This window comes from Oratosquilla oratoria, chromosome 18, assembly GCF_046742065.1.
Source record: "Oratosquilla oratoria isolate Oo_2021 chromosome 18, ASM4674206v1, whole genome shotgun sequence".
In the NCBI taxonomy this organism is placed as follows: Eukaryota; Metazoa; Arthropoda; class Malacostraca; order Stomatopoda; family Squillidae; genus Oratosquilla; species Oratosquilla oratoria.
The window spans coordinates 59,782,320-59,804,352 of NC_134794.1; the positions used below are offsets into that span (position 1 = coordinate 59,782,320).

Genomic DNA, 22,033 nt, shown 5'->3' on the forward strand with positions numbered 1-22,033 from the left:
AGGCGTTTGAAGATACGGCAGCGAATATGCTCGGAATAGCTAACACGCACTCTGATTGGCTGGAAGGTATTGCCATTCCTATAGTCATGATTCAACCAAACCACTTTTTTTAGTACTGAATGAAAGAACTCTGAATTTACACCTGAATGATATGTCTAATTCATTTTATATATAATGAGTGAAAATAATTTTTATTACATCCAGATAGTTCAGGTGAATAAAACATTTATTTGTTTAGATGTTGATGAGTCATGAACCCCATTCAACTTAACTGATCCAAACACAAACGGACAACAGTCGCAGAGTTCAAATTTGTTGGTGGTTGAGATCAAGGTCTAGGTGTAAATGCCTTTACTGGGCGTCATGGCAGAAAAAGTTACTTTTGAACAGTTATGTGTGCGTCCACAGAAAGGGTATGTGTTGGAAGAGAAGGCTATGCTTAAATTTTCGAGCCCAAACAGCTTTGATGATGTTGTGTTCAAAATCACGTCCAAATGTGATACAGGCAAAGTCCTGTTATCAAGTCACCAGGGTGCCCTTGCCAAATTCACCGTCGATATTGTACCAGTTTATGGTGACACAACAAAGAAAGCCAAAACATCAAGCCGTGGGAAAAGACTGGATCAAGAGGATAGTAGCCCTATAGAAGAAAGTGTGGTTCATGCCTGGGAAGTGTGCAAATCGAAGGGATTTCATGGTTTGCACGTTATTACATGTCTGGAGCCTTCGTCGATGCCAGACAATGGCTGCAGGACCAATTATTCTCTCTCACAGTTTGTTAACTCAGTCATCCACAGTATCGAGGCCTATTATATGTTTCAAAGGCCAGACTCCAGATTTTATCCAGACACTGTTCATCTATGGAACCCAGCTGACGCAACTGTTAGTGAAGCCCGAAGCTATTGTGTGGTGTTAGTCTGGAAATTTGAAGGGGATCCAGAAGGTGAGTTATTAGTACATTAATGATTAATTAAACATTACAGTTTCATCAGTAAAAGTTTTGGTGTTTATAGTTACAGGTGACTAATGTTTAGGTACCCCCACAAAATTTTCAAAAAAAAAATTAACCTTTATATTATTGTTGCATATGAAAGACAACTTTATTAGAAACAAAATGCTTTTTAAATTTTTGAAATAGCTTGAAAAATAAGGGAGATACGATTTTCTGAATTATTTTCTTAGCCCGCATTTTTGGCTCGACTTTACCATAACAAAGTGTTAGAATTAAGGGTGGTAATTTGTAAAGATTTCGGTAAAGAAATACACATTAACTCTAAACCACTGGTCCAATTTTATTAAAATTCGGAATACTTGGGTTTTATGGATCAACAAATCACATGAGCATGTCAAAAACAAAGTGAGACATCTCCATCATACCATATTTGCCTTTTCATGGCAACCATGAAGCTGTCGCTAAACGCCGACCGAAGTCGACCGACGCCGACCAAAACCACACAATCACGGTTTTTGCTCAAATGCATAATTTATATATAAAAAATAGCACATGGTTGCATTATTTGACCTATTTTCTTTAAAATGGATAATTTCCATGTAAAATGATCGAAGACGAAACCCAAACAATGACGTTGGTTGCCGGTTGATAATTTTGTAGAGGATAAAAACGTAACTTCTCTTCGATCATTCTACATGGAAATCACACATTTTAAAGAAAATAGGTCAAATAATGCAACCATATGCTATTTTTTATATATAAATTATGCATTTGAGCAAAAACCGTCATTGTGTGATTTTGGTCGTCAATGGTAATAGTAAACAAAATCGAACGCGAACTGGACGCATCAGATTCATGGTAGAAGTAGAAGTAGTAGTAGAAGTCTTCTACTACTAGACTAGACTAGTAGTAGAAAGTAGTCAAGTAGTAGTGTGTGTCAAGACTAGTAACTAGTCTTGACACTTCTCATGGACATGGCATGATGGTGATGTGTAAACAACAACAAACACGAACTGGACGCATCAGATTCATGGGTGATATAGCTAAATTCCGGGGATTTTAGCTCAAACACGAAGAAGTCAATTATATTAAGCTTCTCAATTCCGGGAGAAAACAGGTTGAAAAACTTGTTTATGTAACTTAAAATTATGTTTAGACATTCCTTACCTTAATATTTTTACTCGGAAAACTATGTTGCCGAGTTTGATAACCAAATTTCCGTTTAAGTCGCTGAAATTTTTTTTCTATTTCAAGAATTAGCCTTACACTTGCAAAACAACAAGGTAATTTGAATATCTTGCGCATGCGCAAAGCGCGGGAAGCATTCAAATTGAACTAAACAAAAGCTAGTGGGCCGCAACATTTGGCCATGAAAACAACACATGATCGACAGTGGCGCCGCGCGCGGATTCCGGGGTACCTATAATGTTATGTTTTTGACTACTGTTAGCTTTTCCATTATTAACTAACATTGGTGTAAAAGATGCAGAGGTTTCAGGTGGTTTGTTTGGTTTTAGTGTGGGTATTATGTGTTATTTTTCTAGATTGTTAGTATTTTGTTGTACAGTGACAGTCGGTGGTGGCTGAAATTATCTGTCAAGGTCTTGCATGGCCATGGATGATGGATAACTTGAGTTTAGAGGTTCATGCCACACAGTTGTATTGATCCACCACAGCTGCAATTCCTGATGTCTCATCATTTGACATAATCTTCATGCATTTGGGCCAAGGTGTTTTATATGAATGTTGGAGGTCTTTTCTGAGCCATCTGTGTGGAGATTTTCAGCTTATTACCCAGGTTAGGTAGGTGGGTTAGATTGGACGAGTTTATCATACTTTAATTTCTTCAACCTCTGTATCTACTAAAACAAAGATGGTGTCTCATGCAGTTCAAGTGGTCATATTTGTGTATCGCTTTTAGCAACCTTTTCAGTTTATTTCCTCCAAGAAAAACGTATATTATATTGATGTATTATAACTTACAAAATTAATATTCAATTTTCTATTGCTATATTGCATAGATGTACACTTCTAAAAGTTTACCATTATTTTTCAGGTGTCAAACTTTTGTAGAATGTTAATTATATTGTATTTCAGTTTTGTGGAAGGGATTTTTCCTAGGAGTGTTCTAAGTGCACCATGGATGAGGGGAGAAACTAATAATGATTTGATGGTTCTTGTACCACTCCCACCCATTCCATTTCCTATATATACCACTCCCCTCCACCCTCCTCCCTCCCTCTTATCTTGGCACCTCCTGGATGACGGGTCATCCCTGCATCCTGTCCACTGCCCTGGGTCAGAAGCAGTGTCGCAAGACACAGCACATCCACAGCAAGGCCACTTCATAAATTCGGTAACCCTCCCTCTCAGTCCCCCCATGCAAAAAAGGAGAAGACGCTGAGAAATCCCTTCGGGCTGCATCAGATTTTTTCTCATACATACTTCCTCAACCCCCATCCCCCACCCACTCCCCCTCATACATCACAACATCATCTATACACAACCCCTCTCCATTCACCCCTATCTTCTGTCCTCTCCCGTCCTTCCTCCACAGACATTACTAGAGTTATATAGTATTTGTTCAGTTGTGTACATGGACGCAATATAGTGTCAGAAAATTCAATATTATTTTTATAGATTATAGTACATGAACGTAATATGCTATTTTCTTGGCGGAAATAAAAAAAAAAAAAATTCTAAATATAAAGTCATTGCTGTATTACTCATTCTCTTTCACTGAGTAATAATAAACACAGAAAACATGATCAAGCCAGTTCACAACTACAAAATAAATATAATCAAGACGTCACTGGCATCCTTGTATACCCATTCACTCCGCATTACACCTATGTATGTGTCATTGTAGGGAAGAGGTTAAGAGTTGCTGCAGTGGGCTGGTGAATGCATGGACATGCTCACACATACAAAATAATGATTATATAAATGTGAATATGAATACATAAATGAAAATGTTGATGGATAGAAGGAGCTTAGATTAAATAGATTTAATCCTTTGTTGTGTATAAGTCCTTAATTGTTTATTTGTTTGATGACTATATAACCGTATTAATTACTAATCTATAGTTGTCTTTCTCGTTTACAGATTTTGCACCAAAGTCACCAAAATTCGCATCTATGAATTTGGGAAGACCTGATGAAAAACTGCAACAATCTCCTGTTTTAATATCAAAAGAAAGTTATTGTTATCCTGAGTCAAACCTTAAATCTTCACCAAAGAAGAGGCTTGCAACTGATGACATAAGGTAATTGTATATGCAGCTTCTTTTGGATGTAATTCTGTGGGACTTATTAAATTCAGTATTATACATACATATACCAAGGCTTTTTCCCCCTTCCAAGGGAGGTAGCCAAAAAGGGAAAGGCATAAAAACACTCCCACCCATTTCATCCCTAAATACACTCCACACCCCTCCCACCCTCCCTCTCATCTGAGCACCTCCTGGATGACGGGTCATCCCTGCACCCTGCCCATGGTGTTTTTAATTCAGGTGGTGGGGCTTGTGATATTATGAGATGGGTGATGACAGTGAAGGTAAAAAAAGAATACATGCTCAAAATAGTGGCAGGCATAGGGTTTAGATAGCAAAAACACTTATTAACCACTTCAGTACGATGATGCCCACGTAGGTGTCATGAGGTGTGAGTAGGTACACAAGGATGCCGGCGTCGGCATCTTGATTATATATATATATATATACACACTACTTTTTCTCTCTCTCTCTCTCTCACTCCCTCTGTCCAGTTGTACAGGAGTTACCCCCGGATTTTGTAAACTAGTTTGAGCACATCTTCTGTGTTTATTATTACTCAGAGTAAAACAGAATGAGTAATATAGCAGTGACTATTTTATAATGCAAGTAGTGTGATGAATTGTATGTTTGGCAGCCAATGCTGTGCACGAGAATTTGAGTCGTACTGAAGTGGTTGATGTTTATTAACTTTTAAGAACTACACTTTACTCTGCATCCACAGCAAGGTATCCAACAATTAAAACAGGCATTTTACAGATAAATAAAACATCTATGCATATAAATCAGTCTTCCCCATAGAGCAACATATGCAACTCACTGAACACACTGCATAAAAGCAACCAGTGCAGTGTTTTAATCAAGCATGTTAATAGCCTGCCCAGAGTACCCTTTAATACATCCATACAAAACATAATTTGATTTAAGACAAGAATGCCACAATAAACTGACAAATTCCATAATTCACCAAACTCTCAGAAATGAACCCAACAGAAATCACTCGGAAGACAAGAAAGAATTGCATTAGTACATCCAGGTTCCCAGCCCATATAATACAATATCAGCACAACTAGTCTGGCAACAGACTAATTTTTGCCTTAGATGCAACCATCATACAGAAGACACAAATCACCTCATATTACAATGCCCTCCACACATCCCTTCCAGGTAGCAGCACAAACTCTTTTCATCACTGACTTGTGAATTGAATCAGTTGTTGTTGTTCCCTAGACTGTCTGTCTTAGCAGTCCTATCTCCCTAGGGAAATGCCATGGCCGAAATGTGGTTTTCCCACAAATCTTTTATGGAGTGTATGTTGTGATGTTTGCATGCATGATTGTGTATAATGCAGTCTTCCATGACATGTTGAAAAGTATGGGGGTGAAGTGTTACATCCTGCACATTGGTAGCTTAGAAGGGCTGGATGGTGGCCACATCACAGTCTGGCCAGGTGCACTCTGTCCTTTCATGGGAGAGAGGATTGAGAGGGATGGATATCAGGGGGTCTGGCATGCAGCAGTGTGTTGTCTTTTAGTGTATTAATGGAGCAGTGAGTGATATGATTATGAATATATTTCTAGAGGCTGGTATTTGGTGGTTTTGAACGAAGAGAAGAGAATGTTTGTGTGTGATATAGATTTTTTTTTTGTGTGTGTGTGTTCTGCTATGTAGTGTAGTGGGTGTGCTGTGTTTGTGGAGGCTGCAGCAAGTGTTTGTGTGCCTCTCATGTCAAGGTGATCTTTGACTTTGAGGAGTTTTGTTTCATAGTGTAGGTGGTCTGTAGGTGTTGTATATGTGTAGCCTGTAATTGTTTTTAATGCTTTGTTTTGTATGGTCTGAAGGGTGTTGAGGCATGTTTCACTGAATCAGTTAACATGGCTGAGTCTCCTGCAAGAGAGAACCAAGGGAGTGGGATTTGATTGAAGGTAAGCAATTAGTGATATGAATTAACAATTCATATTTTTTCAGTCATGGCTCTGAAAAGACACAACGCACCAGGAGAAGTGGCTCTCATACTGAAATACCAATTCAGCAACAGATTGAAGACCCAGAAATAACTTTCAACTTTAAGTCACAGGTGAGAAATATGTTTTGTGAATAGAATACTTGTTCAGTAGAATATATTTAGTGCCAAGCTTGACACCTCAGGTGCTAAAGAGGTGCTGCTTGGCTGGACAAGATAGCATAATGGCAGATAAGATAAAAAGATAAATGCCAGCAAAGACTGCATGTGCAATACATACATATACCAAAGGCTTTTTCCTCCCTACAAGGGAGGTACCCAAAAAACAAAAGGCATAAAATACACTCCCACCCATTCCATCCTCATATATTTCACTTCCATCCCCCCCCCCCCTCGTATATTGGCTCCTGGGTGACAGGTCATCCCACTGCCCTGGGTCAGAAGTAGTGTTGCAAGACACAGCACATCCACAGCAAGGATACTTCATTAAATCAGTGACACCCCCACCCCCTTCTCTGTTCCCTTGTGGAGAAATGGAGTAGACAGGGAGAAATCCCTTCGGACTGCATCATTTTATTTTTCACATGTTCTTCTTCATCCCTTCCCCCCATCCCCCACCCACTCCCTTTAATGCATCACTGAATCATCCATACTTCACCATTCACCCCTATCTTCTGTCTTCTCCTGTCCTTCCTCGACAGACATTCCCCTCTTTCCCAATGCCCCTTTTACCCCATCCATCCATCTCATGTTCACCCCTTCTACCTCTACCTTCCATACCTCTTTTACTAATCTTTCTTCACTCATTCTTTCCTTGTGTCCAAACCATCCTATTACTCTTTCATCAACCCTGTCTCCCAACTCCTGTTCTCTTCCACACCCCGTTTCTCACTATCCAGCCTAGTAACCCCTATCATACCTCTCAGGCACCTCATCTCAAACACATTCAGACTCCTCCTCTCTTATGTTCCATGTTACTGCCCCATACAGTGCTGTCATACATCCATTCCCAAATGTCTATTTACTTGCTTCTCTCAATCTACATTCTATTTCCATCTCCACTACTCCCTTTCTCGCCACATTTGCACCCAAGTATATGAAACTATCGTATATACTCATGTATGGGTTGCACTTTATTTAACTAAATATTTCCCCAAAATCAGGGGTGCGACCTATCTACTCAACATCAATTAGGGACAGCACTACTCTGTCACCAAAGTTGCAACAATTAGCCTTTGACTTTGGCTACCTCCCTTGTAAGGGGGAAAAGTCCTTGGTGTATGTGTGACTGTATGTGATTTAACTTTGAATTTTGTGTGTTCCAGGTGGATTCTACACTCGCTAACAGGGACACAGAAAGAGCAGTATCCAATATTGCTGTTGATGAAATCAAGTTTGGCTTTGAGAAAAGGTAAGACTTTGAATTCCTTCATTCCCCATGGTGTATAAGTCACAGGTTTTTGGACATATACCAAGGGAGAGAAATGAGAAGGTGAGGAGGAGAACAGGGGTGGAAAGGGAGTTGGGAGGTAGGGTTGATGAAAGAGTATTAGGATGGTTTGGACATATGGAAAGAATGAGTGAAGAAAGACTAGTAAAAGGTATGGAAGGTAGATGTGGAGGGAGTGAATATGAGGGGACGTTCTAGGATGAGATGGATGGATGGGGTGAAAGAGGGCTTTGGGGAAGAGGGGAATGTCTGTTGAGGAAGGACGGGAGAGGACAGAAGACAATGGAGAATGGTTGTATATGGATGATGTTGTGATGCATGAGGTGGAATGGGTGGGGGATGGGGGGTGAGGACAAAATTTGATGCTGCCCGAAGGTATTTCTCCCCAACTTCTCCTTTTATGCATGGGGGGACGGAGAAGGGGGGGTCGCCGATTTAATGAAGCGGCCTTGCTGTGGATGTGCTGTGAATTGTGACACTGCCTCTGACCCAGGGCAGTGGACTAGGTGCAGGGATGACCCATCATCCAAGAGGTGCTAAGATTGGAAGGGAGTGGAGTGTATTTAGGGATGGAATGAGTGGGAGTGATTTTGTGCATTTTTCTTTTTGGCTACCTCCCTTGTAAGGGGGAAAAAGCCTTGGTATATGTATGTATGACAACCATCTAACCTGCTCTCATCGTTTTGATAACTGCTCTCACATCTTTTCTTATTTCTCTTCCATTTTCCTCATGCATCACTGTCATTTTCTTAGCGCTTCCCATTGCAACTACCTTTCCCACCCTATCCTCCTTCACATTTTGCAACTCCCTAAAATACTGCCCATCTTCCTCTTACTGCCATTTCATCCATTATCATCTCTCCATCTGCACCTTTTACCTTTTCTTCTCTACTTGATTTGCCTCTTCTTCCTCTCTTAATTTTTTCTAAAACATCTTTTTATTACTTTCAAGATTTTGTCTTGTATTCTTACTCCACCTCTGCTCTCCTCTTTGCCTCCTTTATCTTGTGCTTTACTTCTCTTCTCTTTTTTTTGTACCCCTCATATGATTCTCTTGTCTTATTTTGTAACCAATCTGTGAATGCTCATTACTTCTCTTCTACAACCTTCTTTGCTTCATCATCCCACCACTCTCTACCCTTCCTTCTATTTCCTCCTGTCCTCCTTGTTCCACACAACATCTTTGCACACCTTGTGACTCCCTCCTTGAAACATCCCCATTCCTCCTCCACTCCTATGTATATGTTCACTATAAACCCACTATCAGAGAAATAATGACGGAAGTACAGGGAAACTGTATATTTCGACTACCATCTGTAGTCCTCTTCAGCAGAATGCTTACAAGAAGTTAAGGTACAAGTATATGTGAGGTAGTGAGGGGTACATAAAAGGGGATGGAGAAAGTGGGGGGACTCAGGTTACATGCCCTTGAAATGGTTGGGTCAAGGAAGGACAGTTGGTGGTATTTTGTCCGACCACTCTTGACATTAATTTGTTGACCGCTAACTTCGTAATAGTGAACATTTACAAATGTGTTATAACATACCAATTTCCTATGTATTTGTAATTAACCTGATTCTCTGTTTCATTGGTAGAAGGTTGAATTGCAGTATGGTTCATTATTGCTTTTTATTTTTTACAGTACACCAAAGACACCCGGACGCAAGAGCACTGCAAGGAAAAGTTTGTTACCAGACTGGCCAACAGAAGAGAAAGAAGGTGTTATTGAGTTCTTTGACTGTATGAATCCTGCAAGTACAGAAACTACAAGAATTGCCTTAACATGCAAGTAAGTTTGGTGCTACATGTAGAGAAAAAATTTATCTGTAGGATATTCAGAGACTACAGTTGTCATCTCCCACTACCACTTTTTTTTTCTTCTTCTTCTTCTTCTTCTTCTTCTTCTTCTTCTTCTTCTTCTTCTTCTTCTTCTTCTTCTTCTTCTTCTTCTTCTTCTTCTTCTTCTTCTTCTTCTTCTTCTTCTTCTTCTTCTTCTTCTTCTTCTTCTTCTTCTTCTTCTTCTTCTTCTTCCCTACTCTCTGTCCAGACAAGACAGATTAACTTCTGAACAACTTGTAAGCCAATCTGATGGCTGTGGGTCTTAAGCAAGAGAGACAGTGACCAATTCATTATGAACAATCTATCTATATACCAAGGGGTTTTTCCTCCTTACAAGTGGCCTTGCTGTGGATGTGCTGTGTCTTGCTACACTGTTTCTGTCCCAGGGCAGTGGGCAAGATGCAAAGATGACCCATCATCCAGGAGGAGCCAAGATAAGAGGGAGGAAGGGAGGTGAATGGGACTGGAGTATATGGGGATGGAATGGGTGGGAGTGGATTTAATGCCTTTGTTTTTTGGACGGAAGACAGAGGTGAGTGGAGAATGGTTGTATATGGATGATGTGATTGCATGAGGAGGAATGGGCGGGGGGTGGGGGTGAGGTAGTATGTGTGAGCAAATTTTGACGCAGCCCGAAGGGATTTCTCCCCGTCCTCTCCTTATATGCAAGGGGGGACGGAGAGGGGGGGTCGCCGATTAAATGAAGCGGCCTTGCTGTGGATGTGCTGTGTCTTGCGACACTGCTTCTGACCCAGGGCGGTGGGCAAGGTGCAGGGATGACCCGTCATCCAGGAGGTGCTCAGATGAGAGGGAGGGTGGGAGGGGTGTGGAGTGTATTTAGGGATGAAATGGGTGGGAGTGTTTTTATGCCTTTCCCTTTTTGGCTACCTCCCTTGAAAGGGGGAAAAAGCCTTGGTATATGTATGTATGTATGTTTTCTGGCTACCTCCCTTGTAAGGGGGAATAGCCATTGGTATATGTATGTATGTACAAGGGAGGTAGTCAAGTCAAAAGCACATACCCACTCTCACCCGTTCCACTCCCATCCTCCACCCCTTCTTCCCTTTCCTCTCAGCTCCTCATGGATGATAGGCCATCCCAGTATCCCGCCCACTGCCTGGGTCAGGAGCCTTACAGCAAGACACATAACATCCAGAGCAAGGCCATTTCACTTAATTGAGGACCCCTCCCCCCATTCTGTCCCTAATGCAGAAAAAGAAAAGACAGGGAGTTATCCTGATGGGTTGCCTCAAAATATCATTCACACATAACCACTCCCTATCCCCCATCCCCTCCCTTGCATCACATTATCATCTATACATAGCCATTCTCCACATACCCCTGTCTCTTGTCTTGTCCCTTCCTTTGCTCACCATCCCTTTCACCCAATCCTGTCTTATCCTCACTTCTCCCCTCAAGTTGGCTTCATCCACCTCTGCCTTCCACACCTCTTTTACTAATCTTTTTCACTCATTCTTTGCATATGTCCAAGCCTTATTTGGTCATCTCCTTTTCCAACCCATCTCTCCTCCTCACCTCATTTCTCACTCTGTCCAACTTTGTAATCCCAACCATACTTCTCGGACATTTCATCTCAAACACATTTAAACTTGTCCTCTCTGCCTCTTAAATTCCATGCCTCTGCCCCATACAGTGCCATTGACACAATCACTCCTTTATATAATTTCCTCTTTACATCCATCCTGTGGTAGGAGAGAAGAATACTTGAGTTTTAAAAGCCATCAAAAAAGGGACTGGGATAGGACTAGGCATCCTAATTACTGTAGTAAAAAAAAAAAAAAAGGCATTAGAGAGTCTGGGAGGAGTTTTCTAACCAGAATTCTAAGGTTTGGGTTTTTTAATATGCCTAGGTGTGGTACAGATGAGAGTAAAAGGGAAGAGATAGGCAGTATGTTTGTGAGAAGAAAGATGGATGTGTTGGCATTGAGTGAAATTTAAGTTGAAAGGGAGGAGCAAGTTTGAGTTTAGGAGTGTAGTTGGGACAGCTTCAAGAGTGAAAGGATGAGGGAGAGAAGGGGTGGCTATACTAGTAAGTGAAGAGATAGGCAAACATATGGTGGAGTGGAAGAAGGTTTCTTCAAGGTTATTGTGGATGGTAATACTGGGAAAGGAAATTTGGGTCTTTGTAAGTATATATGGGCCTGGCAGTGAGAGTGTAGAGGAAAGGGACAATTTTTGAATTGATTTAGATGAGTGCATAGAAGGAATATAGAGCAATGTCAATATAATGGTATTGGGAATTGTTAAATGTGAAGGAGGATAGGGAGGGGAAAGGTAGCTGCAGTGGGAAGAAAATAACTGTGATGAGTGAGGAAAATGTAGGAGAAATAAGGAAGGATCAAGTTAAGGCAGTTGTTAAGATGATGAGAGCAGATAAGGCACCTGGTCTGGATGGATGTCATGTACAGTGATGGTGGACTGGCTGGTGAGGTTATTTAATGTTTGTTTGAGAAGGTAGAGTGCTGGAGGAGTGCCTGTATAGTTCCACTTTACAAGGGAAGTGGGACAAGTGTGAGTGTAGTAGTTTCAGAGGGATTAGTTTGTTAAGTGTAGTTGGGAAGGCTTATGGGAGGGTCTTGATTGAGAGGATTAGGAGAGGAACAGAAGGAGTAATTGGTTAGGAACTGTGGGTTTAGGACAGGTAGAGGTTGCATAGATCAGACTCTTGTGGTAAGACAGATATGTGAGAAAGCTATAGGAAAAGGTAAGGATGTGTTTTGGGCTTTTATGGATCTGGAAAATGCTTATGACAGGGTAAACAGGAAGGCACTGTAGGGGGTATTGCAGATATACGGGATAGGAGGAAAGCTTTTAGGAGCTGTCAAGAGTTTTTACAAGAGTAGTAGAGCATGCGTCAGGATGAGAAATGGAGAGAGTGAGTGGTTTGAGGTAAAAGTGAGACTTCATCATGGATGTGTTATGTCACTGGCTGATCAATTTATACATGGATGGGGTGGTGCAAGAGGTAAATGCAAGGGTGGTGGGTCAGGGATTGGAGATGGTTAAAGAAAATGGAGAAAAGTGGGAGGTAAGCCAGCTGTTGTTTGTGGATGACACTGCACTTGTAGCAGGATGAGAGGAGGTATGAGGAAGTTAGTGACAAAGTTTGGGAAAGTGTGTGAAAGAAGGAAGTTGATGATAGATATGGGTAAAAGTAAGGTGATGAGATAAGGGCAGAAAGTGGCAGCAGACTGGAAGTGAGTATTAACCCCTTCACTCCGGGGCACATCGCACGTCTGGCAGCATTAGCTGCCCAACGTGCGATGTTGCGTCATAATAATCGCATTATAAAAAATAAAGTCAGTGCTCAATCGTTCGTTCTCTTTCACCCATGAATTTTGATAACCATAGAAAATATGATGAAGCCAGTTTAGAGAGAATGGAGGTTACGTAGGTACGACTACAATAAATATAATCAAGACGCCTACGTCGGCATCATCGCGTATCCACTTGCTCCTCATGACGCCTGCGTAGGCGTCACCGTATGGAAGTGGTTAACCTCTTCCCTGTGTTACTGACATACTCTCTAAACTGGCTTCATCACATTTTCTATGGTTATCAAAATTCACGGGTGAAAGAGAGAAAGATCGATATAAGCGGAGACTATTTTTTATGGTGCAAGTATTATGACGCAACATCGTACGTCTGGCAGCTAATGCTGCCCGCGAGATTTTGGCCCAGAGTGAAGTGGTTAAGGGAGACAGACTGGAGGAAGTAGATAGATTTAGATACTTGGGTGCAAAAGTGGCAGGAAAGGGAGGAGTGGAGATGGAGGTAGAATGTAGATTGAGAGAAGTGAGGTTAGGTTAGGTTTGGAGGATTACAAAGTGTAATGAGAAAAGGGCATATGGGAATGGATGCTAAGAGGAGATTGTATGAAGGAGTGATTGTATCAACAGCACTGTATGGGGCAGAAACATGGAACATAAGAGAGGAGGAGGAGAGGAGTTTGAATGTATTTAAGATGAGGTGTCTGAGAATTATGATAGTGGGTACTAGGCTGGATAGAATGAGAAATGAGGAAGAGAACAGGGGTGGAATGGGAGATAGGGTGGATGAAAGAGTATTGGAATGGTTTGGACACATGGAAAGAATGAGTGATGAAAGACTAGTAAAAGAGGTGTGGGAGGCAGAGGTGGAAGGAGTGAACATGAGGGATCGATTTAGGATGAGATGGATGAATGGGGTAAAAGGGGTATTGGGGAAGAGGGGAATGTCCGTTGAGGAAGGACGGGAGAGGAAAGAAGACGGGGATGAATGGTGAATGGTTGCATATGGATTATGTTGTGTGATGCATGAGGTGGAATAGGTGGGGGATGAGGGAGTATGTGTGAGAAAATTTTGATGCAGCCTGAAGGGATTTTTCCCCATCTCCTTTTCTGCACAAGGGGACGGAGGGGGGGGGGGGGTCGCCGATTTAATGAAGTGGCCTTGCTGTGGATGTGCTGTGTCTTGCGACACTGCCTCTGACCCAGGACAGTGGACAAGATGCAGGGATGACCCGTCATCCAGGAGGTGCCAAGATAAAAGGGAGGGTGATAGGGATGGAATGGGTGTGAGTGGATTATATGCCTTTGTTTTTTGGCTATCTCCCTTAAAGGGGTAAAAGAGCCTATGGTCTATGGGAGATCTCAATGCTTGGGTAGGAGATGAATCAATATACAGAGTAGTTGGGAAGTCTGGAGTGCCAGGAAAAATTGTAATGAAAGAGAGTTAATGATGGCAAACACAGTGTTTAGGAAGAAAGTAGAGCATAAGTATACATGGGAGAGGGTGGTAGATAGGGCTTTAATAGACTATAAGGTGGTAACCAGGAGAAGAGGAGGAAGAGTTTTTGGACGTATATGTTCTCAGGGGAGAGAGTAGGGGAATATTAGATAATTTTTATTGGAAGGTAAGTTGGGAGTGGAGGATAGATGGAGAAAGAAAAAAGACAGAAGGTAGGGAAGTGCTAAGAGTAAATTACTTAAATGAGAAAGAAAAGGAGAATGAATACAAGAAGAAGATGAGAGAGGATATGCATAAATATAATTTACACATACTCCCTCACCCCCCCTTCCCCAATCTTCCTTAACTCCCTCCCACTCTTTACTCGTCTTCTTGTACTCCTTTTCTTTCTCATTTAAGCAGTTTACTCTAAGCACCTCGCTACCCTCTGTACTATTCCTCTTTCTCCATCTATCCTCCACTCTCTACTTACCTTCCATGAAAAAATTATCTGATATTCCCCCACTCTCCCCTAAGAATATGTATATCCAACTCTTCGTATTATTCTGGTTACCACTATATAGTCCATTAAAGAAGTACCACCCTTCCATCCACCACCTTCTCCCATGTGTATATATGCTTGACTTTCTTCCTAAACACTGCTATCAACTCTCTAGACATATCTTTACCATCAACTCTCCACTCCTGACACTCCACACTTTCCAACCACTCGTCTCCTACCCTAGCATTGAAATTTCCCAATACCATTACATTGACGTTTCTGCCTAAAGTCTCTATGCACTCGTAAGCGGAATAAGATAATTTTGTGTTAGCCAGAACAAAACCTGTCAATGGGGATTCAGTGTTTTATTTTGTTCCAACAGGTATGCTTCAATGATATATGACAGAGAATTACCTTCCAAGCTGTTATACCAGTGGATCCAGAAGAAGGGGCGACAAGTCTACACTTCTGGTGGAAATTTTTCTCTTCCAGAGGGGAAGCGTAAGGAGACGGCTGTTAGTTTATTCAAGGAACTGAAGGATATCCACTCAGAGCAGTCACGTATAAGTTTCACGTGTAAATACATGCATTCACAATATGGTTTCAATCTTACATCCAAAGACCTGTACACTTGGCTTAATGAAAAGGAGAAGAAAACCCCCAAGAGGAAATAGTGTGGGGATTAATCTTCTTTCTTTCTTTCTTTCTTTTTTTTTTTTTTATAAGAGGTTTGAATTTTATTGAATTTTGTTACTATAAAGGAATGTAATTGCATTCTAACAATTGCAAATAATTGAATGTGCATTGCTTTCTTTACTTAGTTTTTTCATAAGACAAAAAAAGAAAAGTTGTTTTTTAGTAACTAACCATTTGCAGTTTTATCCAGACCTTCAGAAAATACTATATGTAGTAGCATGACATGATTATTTTGTATTACAGTAATAATCCTATTATGACAGGTCAGGAATGGTTTGTAGGCCTAAAAGACCTCATTCATATTAATTTTTCAGTGTTTTAACCCCCCCCCCCCCCTTTTTTTGGGGGGGGTGGGGCATGTAAATAGGTCTGTTATCTAGCTATTTCTTAGCTATTGTTTGAAATTAGAACTTGAACAAGTTCAATAAAAGTGAAGAAAAAGGTCAGATCAGTCAGGTTTTGTGATATCCTAGGAATGTTTTTGTCAGTTATAGATTCCAGTAACATTGTGATGCCAGAGTTGTAGTGAACTTTTCCTTTCTTTTGTGCCAACTTTATTTTATTATCATACACTTGTTTATTTTATATTAGGTTTTTAAAGGAATGAAAGGTCAGTTATACAATCGCTGAATTTTTTTTTAATGTACCTGTTCACTATTAGTCCTAGTGATTTCAGCTTTTATGTTGATGATATTTTAATTGCTTTTAGTATCCGGCCATATTTGATTTGTAGTGAAATATGTAAAAGAATGTTTTATGATTAAAGTTTGTATACAAATTGTTGTAATATTATTTACTATAATATAGTATACTATACTATACAGAAAGATATTGTGGAGGTAGTAAGAGAGGAATTGAAATTAGGCAGGTAAGTTATTGCAAACGACTGATGAGCAATGGAGCAAGTGCGTTACTGATTGGATGCCACAAGATGGTAAGTGTATAAGAGGGAGACCAGACAGAAGGTGGAGATAGAGAAGTTTGCAGGAGTGACATGACAGAAATTGGCACAGTCTTGTAAGTAATGGAATGCTATGAAAGAGGCCATTGTTCAGCAGTGGACTCAGCATGGCTGATTGATTGATTGTCTATACATTGTGTATTTATTTCTATAAATACAATTGCAGTGTTATAGATGTTGTTCTGTACCTATTAGTCCATCCATTGTTCCAATTCTCTCATGCTGGAGACCTACCACCCCCAGGAAACAGACTACATCCACTGGTTCAGCCCATGTCATTTGGTGAAGAGGTTTTGTGTCAACCAATCAATTGCCTTTAGTTTCACTAAGTGGAAAACCTATAGTGGCTGGCAACAGTTCTTGGAACCTCCAACAAACCTCTCTAGTAAGAAACTTGGACTGTTATCAGTGTGAGACTGTTTCTATGTCACTAGCTCAGAACGTGTGGGAGAGGAGAGCAGTTGCCAGCTCACCATGTGTGAAAAAATCTTGGGCCCAGTCTAGAGACTAAGTACCAGCCCCTTAGGGCTGCATCTAATAGAAGGGGGGTAAATGTGTTTTGAAAATGGTCAGCTTCACTCCATCTTGCATGACTACATGCAGATACCTTTTCTTGGTCCCTTGGGGTTGTTTCTATAACCACATTTGACTTATGCAGGAAGATATTCTTTGATCCATTTATGACGACAACAGTTGTGTAAAAAATAAAAATGTCCATTTTCACACATTGAGTAAAAGTGATACTGCTCTAGTTCACTGGGTCTACAAAGGATAAAAACACTTCATTTAATTTCATCCATTTACTTTGCTAGAAGGCATTCAAGAGGTAATTCAGATGTCTCTTAAATCACACCTTTCTTTGTAGTTAGTCACCACTCCTACAGTGGCTATAACCTCCTGTCTTTTGATCAGTTTAGCATTGGACACAAAATGCACATAAAAAAAATCCAAATTAACTGGCATACAACAATCAATTCTTATATCTCACATCCTAAGATGTGCATCAATTCAATGATAATTATTTAAAAATAAAGTTAAATACAAGATGTAAGGTTAGAATGTTGAATCTTTTCAAGACATTCAAAACAATATAACATGCATCACAATTATTGACACACACCAAGTCCAGCTCAAGTAAAACTTAGTGAAATTATGTTAGTTTATAAAACAATAATTGTCTATAACATGAAATCTATTTCAATGTGAAAAACTTCGCAATGTGTGATTCTATAGAACTCAACTTGCACCCCATTTCCTGCAAAGTGAGATGGTTAGGTTTGGGATGGGGTAACCCATACTCCTTTCATCCCCATCTCGCTTGTCTCTTCCTGGTTTAAGATATGTCATCAATTCTATATATGCATATCACATGACACACACATGCACACCAGGTATGAAATAAAAGCACTCAAGAGAGAAGAGTTTGACCAAATTTTTCAAATGGATTATCTTTAAAGGGGGATCACTGATTTAACGAAGCAGCCTTGCTATGGACGAGCTGTGTCTTGCAACACTGCTTCTGACCCAGGGCAGTGGACAAGATGCAGGAATGACCCATCATCCAGGAGGTGCCAAGATAAGAGAGGGGGATGGAATAGGTAGGAGTGGTTTCTATGCCTTTGTGTTTTTGGCTACCTGTGTAAGGGGGGGGGGGGAAGCCTTTGGTTATGTATATATAGTTAACAATGGAATCGCATGGATTGAAACTAGAGTTAAAATGAGAAATTTAAGACATGAGTGCAAACCAGGAACATTTACAAAAAATTATGAAGAAAGAAAGGGAAGAAGTGGAGGTAACAAGGGTACTTAATAGAATGGAAATGTTGACAGGTGGTAGACAAATGAAAATGTATTGTAGTGGTAGGTAGGGTGACATGGGAAACATTTATCAGTAAAAGATTAAAAAAAATAGTGCAAACAATAATGAGAAATGAGGAAGTACATGAAGAAATGGGTATAAAGGTTAGATACATATGTACAAGAAGAGCAAGGCTAATGAAAATAAAATTCTTATCACAAAAGGTGAATGCATTAATGAACTAATACTGTTCTGTGAAGAAATCAAGTATATTTCTTGCAGGAATGAAGTTTTTCATGAGAAATGGGTATCTTGGGATTAAAAAAAAGCCCATACCAAGGGATGATTGTGCCTCTTACACCGTATGATGGTAGAGACCTGAAATTTAAGGGAGACGAGTTTCAACGTGCATAAGTATGGTGAGAGTTACGAGAATGATCCAAGTGAGAAATGAAGATAAAGATGAGGTATGGAAATGGCAGACATACTTGATCAAAGAATACTGGAATGGTTTGGGCATGTGGAAAGAGAGGAAAGACCAGTAAAATGTAAGAAAAGGAAGAGGTGGAGTGAATGTGAGGGGAGGACCAGGAATGGGATTGATGGATAGGGAGAAGGGAGCCTCAGGTAGATTAGAAATGTCTGTTGAGCAGAGAAGAGATAGGCAAGTGGACAATAAGTTGACATAGCCCAAAAGGATTTCTTACTGTCTTACTATATTTCATGTGACTGGATCAGGAAGGGTCCTGCTGTGGTGTTCTGTATACTGCATTGCTTTCAATCCATGCAGTAGGCTGGGAACAGGAATGGCCCTTCATCCACAAGTAACTAAGATAAAGTGATGGGTACATGCCTTGGCATACTACCTCTTCCATAATGGGAAAAGGCCTTTTTGGTATATGTATGTATATATATATATATAATGTATACATTAAACCCTCAATATAACGGATCTTGATATACTGAATATAGGATATAACAGACAAAAAAATCTGACTGGACAAACCCTCGCTATAACGACAGACCCGTCCCCATATCATCTGTTGTATTGAGGGTTTACTGTAATTACTAATACCGGACAAACTGGGATATAATGGACCTGTCTGGTATTTCCATCGGATATAACGAGACCTCTGTCCCCATATCATCCATTATATAGAGGGTTTACTGTATATAACATCTACACACTTGTGAACTCAGTATTGATTTCAGTCAATTGACCTCGGCTACTGGAATTCTAATTGTATCCTCTTTGCTGCCATAGATATTGGGGAATCAGGTGCATCAGCTTGTAAGCATGTGTCTATATATTTACCTAATTTTAAGTCAATACAGTGTGATTGCAAGAATCCCTCGTTTAATAATGTAAATGATGATGGATTATTTGAATAAGTATATTTCATGTAGTGTAAGTAAAAGAAATGCATCTAAACTACTGAGCCAACTTGGAAGTGATTTTGTGCTTTATATGTAGTGTTAGTGTAAAAAAAATATATATATATGTAATATATCTCATGTAATATAAACAAAACATAAGTTATGTAGTGTGAATAAAACAAATGAGTGTTAATATAATTTATTCAGCCTACCCATGCATCAACAATCTTCAGAGAATAGAATACTCCTAAACTGTTCGCACCTTTCCAGTGTCCAGGAATACAACCTCCCCACCCCCTAAATTCCCCTTATTTCTTACAAGGGCAATATATATGTGTGAGATATGTAAAAATTCAAGATATGTGAACTTTTCAGGTATTTAGCTCCCATGTAACTTGAGAGTTAGTTTGATATATCAATCAACTGTCCCTGGTCTTTAAAAGAATGCCCATGGCCTTCGGGTAACCAGTAAAGGCCACCAGACTGACCTTTAAGTCACTCAAAGAAATACTGTTGTCTGGACAGATCATTCTACTGTTCATGAGGCATATGGGAGGGCGTTAATTGAGAGGACCCGGAGGGGTACAGAAGGAGTAACTGGGGAGGAAAGTGGGTTTAGGAAAGGAAGAGGATGCATGGATCATATTTTGTAATAAGGTTGATATGCAAATTGCTTTTGGCCAAAGGAAAGGATGTCTTTTGGACTTTTGTGGATGAGAAGAAGGTATATAACAGGGTCAATAGGAAGGGATGGTGCAATTTGTTGCAGATATATGGAATGACTTGAGGTTGGTCATAAGTTTTTATACGTAGTAAAGCTTGTGTTGATAGGAAGTGGAGAGAGTGAGTGGTTTGAGGTGAAAATGGGGCTGCACCTGGGTTGTGCAATGTTACCATGGTTGTTCACAATGTATATATAGATGGGGTAGTACAGAAAATTAATTCAAGGGCAATGGGCGAGGGTTTGGAAATACATACATATACCAAAGGCCTTTTTCCCCTTACAAGGGAAGTAGCCAAAAAACAAAAACATAAAATCTACTCCCACCCATTTCATCCCCACATACTCCACTCCCATTCACCTCCCTCCCTCTTAACTTGCCTCCTCCTGGATGACAGGTCATTCCTGTATTTCACCCACTGCCCTGGGTCAGAAGCAGTGTCGCAGGACACAGCACATCCACAGCAAGGCCGCTTTATTAAATCAGCGACCCCCTCTCCATCCCCTCATGCAGAAAAAGAGAAGACAGAAAGCTTTTTGGGCTGCATCAAATTATTTTTCACACGTACTCCCTCAACTCCCACCCCCCACCCACTCCCTTTCATGCATCACAGCATCATCCATACATAACCATTCTCCATTCACCCCTATCTTCTGTCTTCTCCCATCCTTCCTCAACTGTCAGTCCCCTTTCCCACTGCCCCTTTTACCCCATCCATCCATCTCATCCTAGGTCACCCTTTCATGTTCACTCCTACCTCTTTTACTAATCTTTCTTCACTCATTCTTTCCATGTGTCCAAACCATCCTAATACACCCTATCTCCCAACTCCCTTTCCACTCCTGTTCTCCTCCTCACTTCCTCATTTCTCACTATCCAGCCTGGTGTTTAAGAACTATGGTAGGAGTTATGAGGATGGATAGAGTGAGAAATGAGGAGGTGAGCTGGCAAACAGGATTGATCAAAGAATACTAAGATGGTTTGGGCATATAGAAAGAGCAAGTGAAGAAACACTAGCACAAAATGTGGAAGGTGGAAATGAACAAAGTGAACTCAAGGGGAAGACTGTTGCTTATTATTGGAGAGCTCAAGGAGAAATACGCAAGTCAAAACTACTTTTCATCCTAAAATCTTTTTTACCACCCTTTTGATTCTATATCTTCCTCTTCATTTTCACATGGGTAAAAGAATAATGCCACCACATTCCCCTGTAAGAGGGAACTAAGTTGGGTGGAGCAAAGGAACTAATGTCTCCTCCCCCCATCACTTTCCTTATGAAATTTAGACAGAAGAATGCACTCACTCAGCCATACCCCAAATACTGTGTGTGTTTGTTTAATATATATATATATATAAACATACATATATAATATTGAGACATTCTGACAGGCTCATGCAGGTGGAATGAAGAAACCCAGGAGACTTAATCTAAATTTATTCCTAAATAGTCTCACAGATGGGGTTCAAATTACTCAAGTATAAATTCAAATTAAGACTTGTTTCCTCTTCCCACCTACATCATATATATAATAATGAACAAGCATGTCTGCAAAACAAAGACGTATTTTAAAAGGCCATTCTTATAATTCTTTATATATATTTCTCATTCATTATGTACATAAGAATTCAAGAACTTGTCTACCACTGTTTGGACAGTGCTCTTTTTCAGACTGAATATTTGTGACTGATGTGACGTGCCATGTAACGCCAAAACTCTCTCCTTATCTTGTCATGTTCTGTTGCTAAGGATTCACACCACTGGAAAAAGAAAAA

At 40.3% G+C, this 22,033-nt stretch overlaps 2 protein-coding genes across 2 annotated transcripts in view; one reads left to right on the plus strand and one right to left on the minus strand.

Annotated features, from left to right (window-relative positions):
* LOC143035291 (uncharacterized) lies at positions 1-16,181 on the plus strand. Its single transcript, XM_076202167.1, has 6 exons — positions 1-943; positions 4,059-4,218; positions 6,193-6,301; positions 7,513-7,598; positions 9,280-9,426; positions 15,089-16,181. Exons 1-6 carry the CDS (start codon positions 346-348, stop codon positions 15,378-15,380), a joined length of 1,392 nt encoding a protein of 463 aa, XP_076058282.1. The 5' UTR covers positions 1-345; the 3' UTR covers positions 15,381-16,181.
* Fnta (farnesyl transferase alpha) overlaps positions 15,728-22,033 on the minus strand; it is a 23,566-nt gene continuing 17,260 nt past the window's right edge. The window contains exon 7 of the mRNA XM_076202168.1: positions 15,728-22,018. Coding sequence (XP_076058283.1) covers positions 21,926-22,018 — 93 coding nt within the window. The 3' untranslated portion in view covers positions 15,728-21,925. The remainder of the gene's footprint in view (positions 22,019-22,033) is intronic.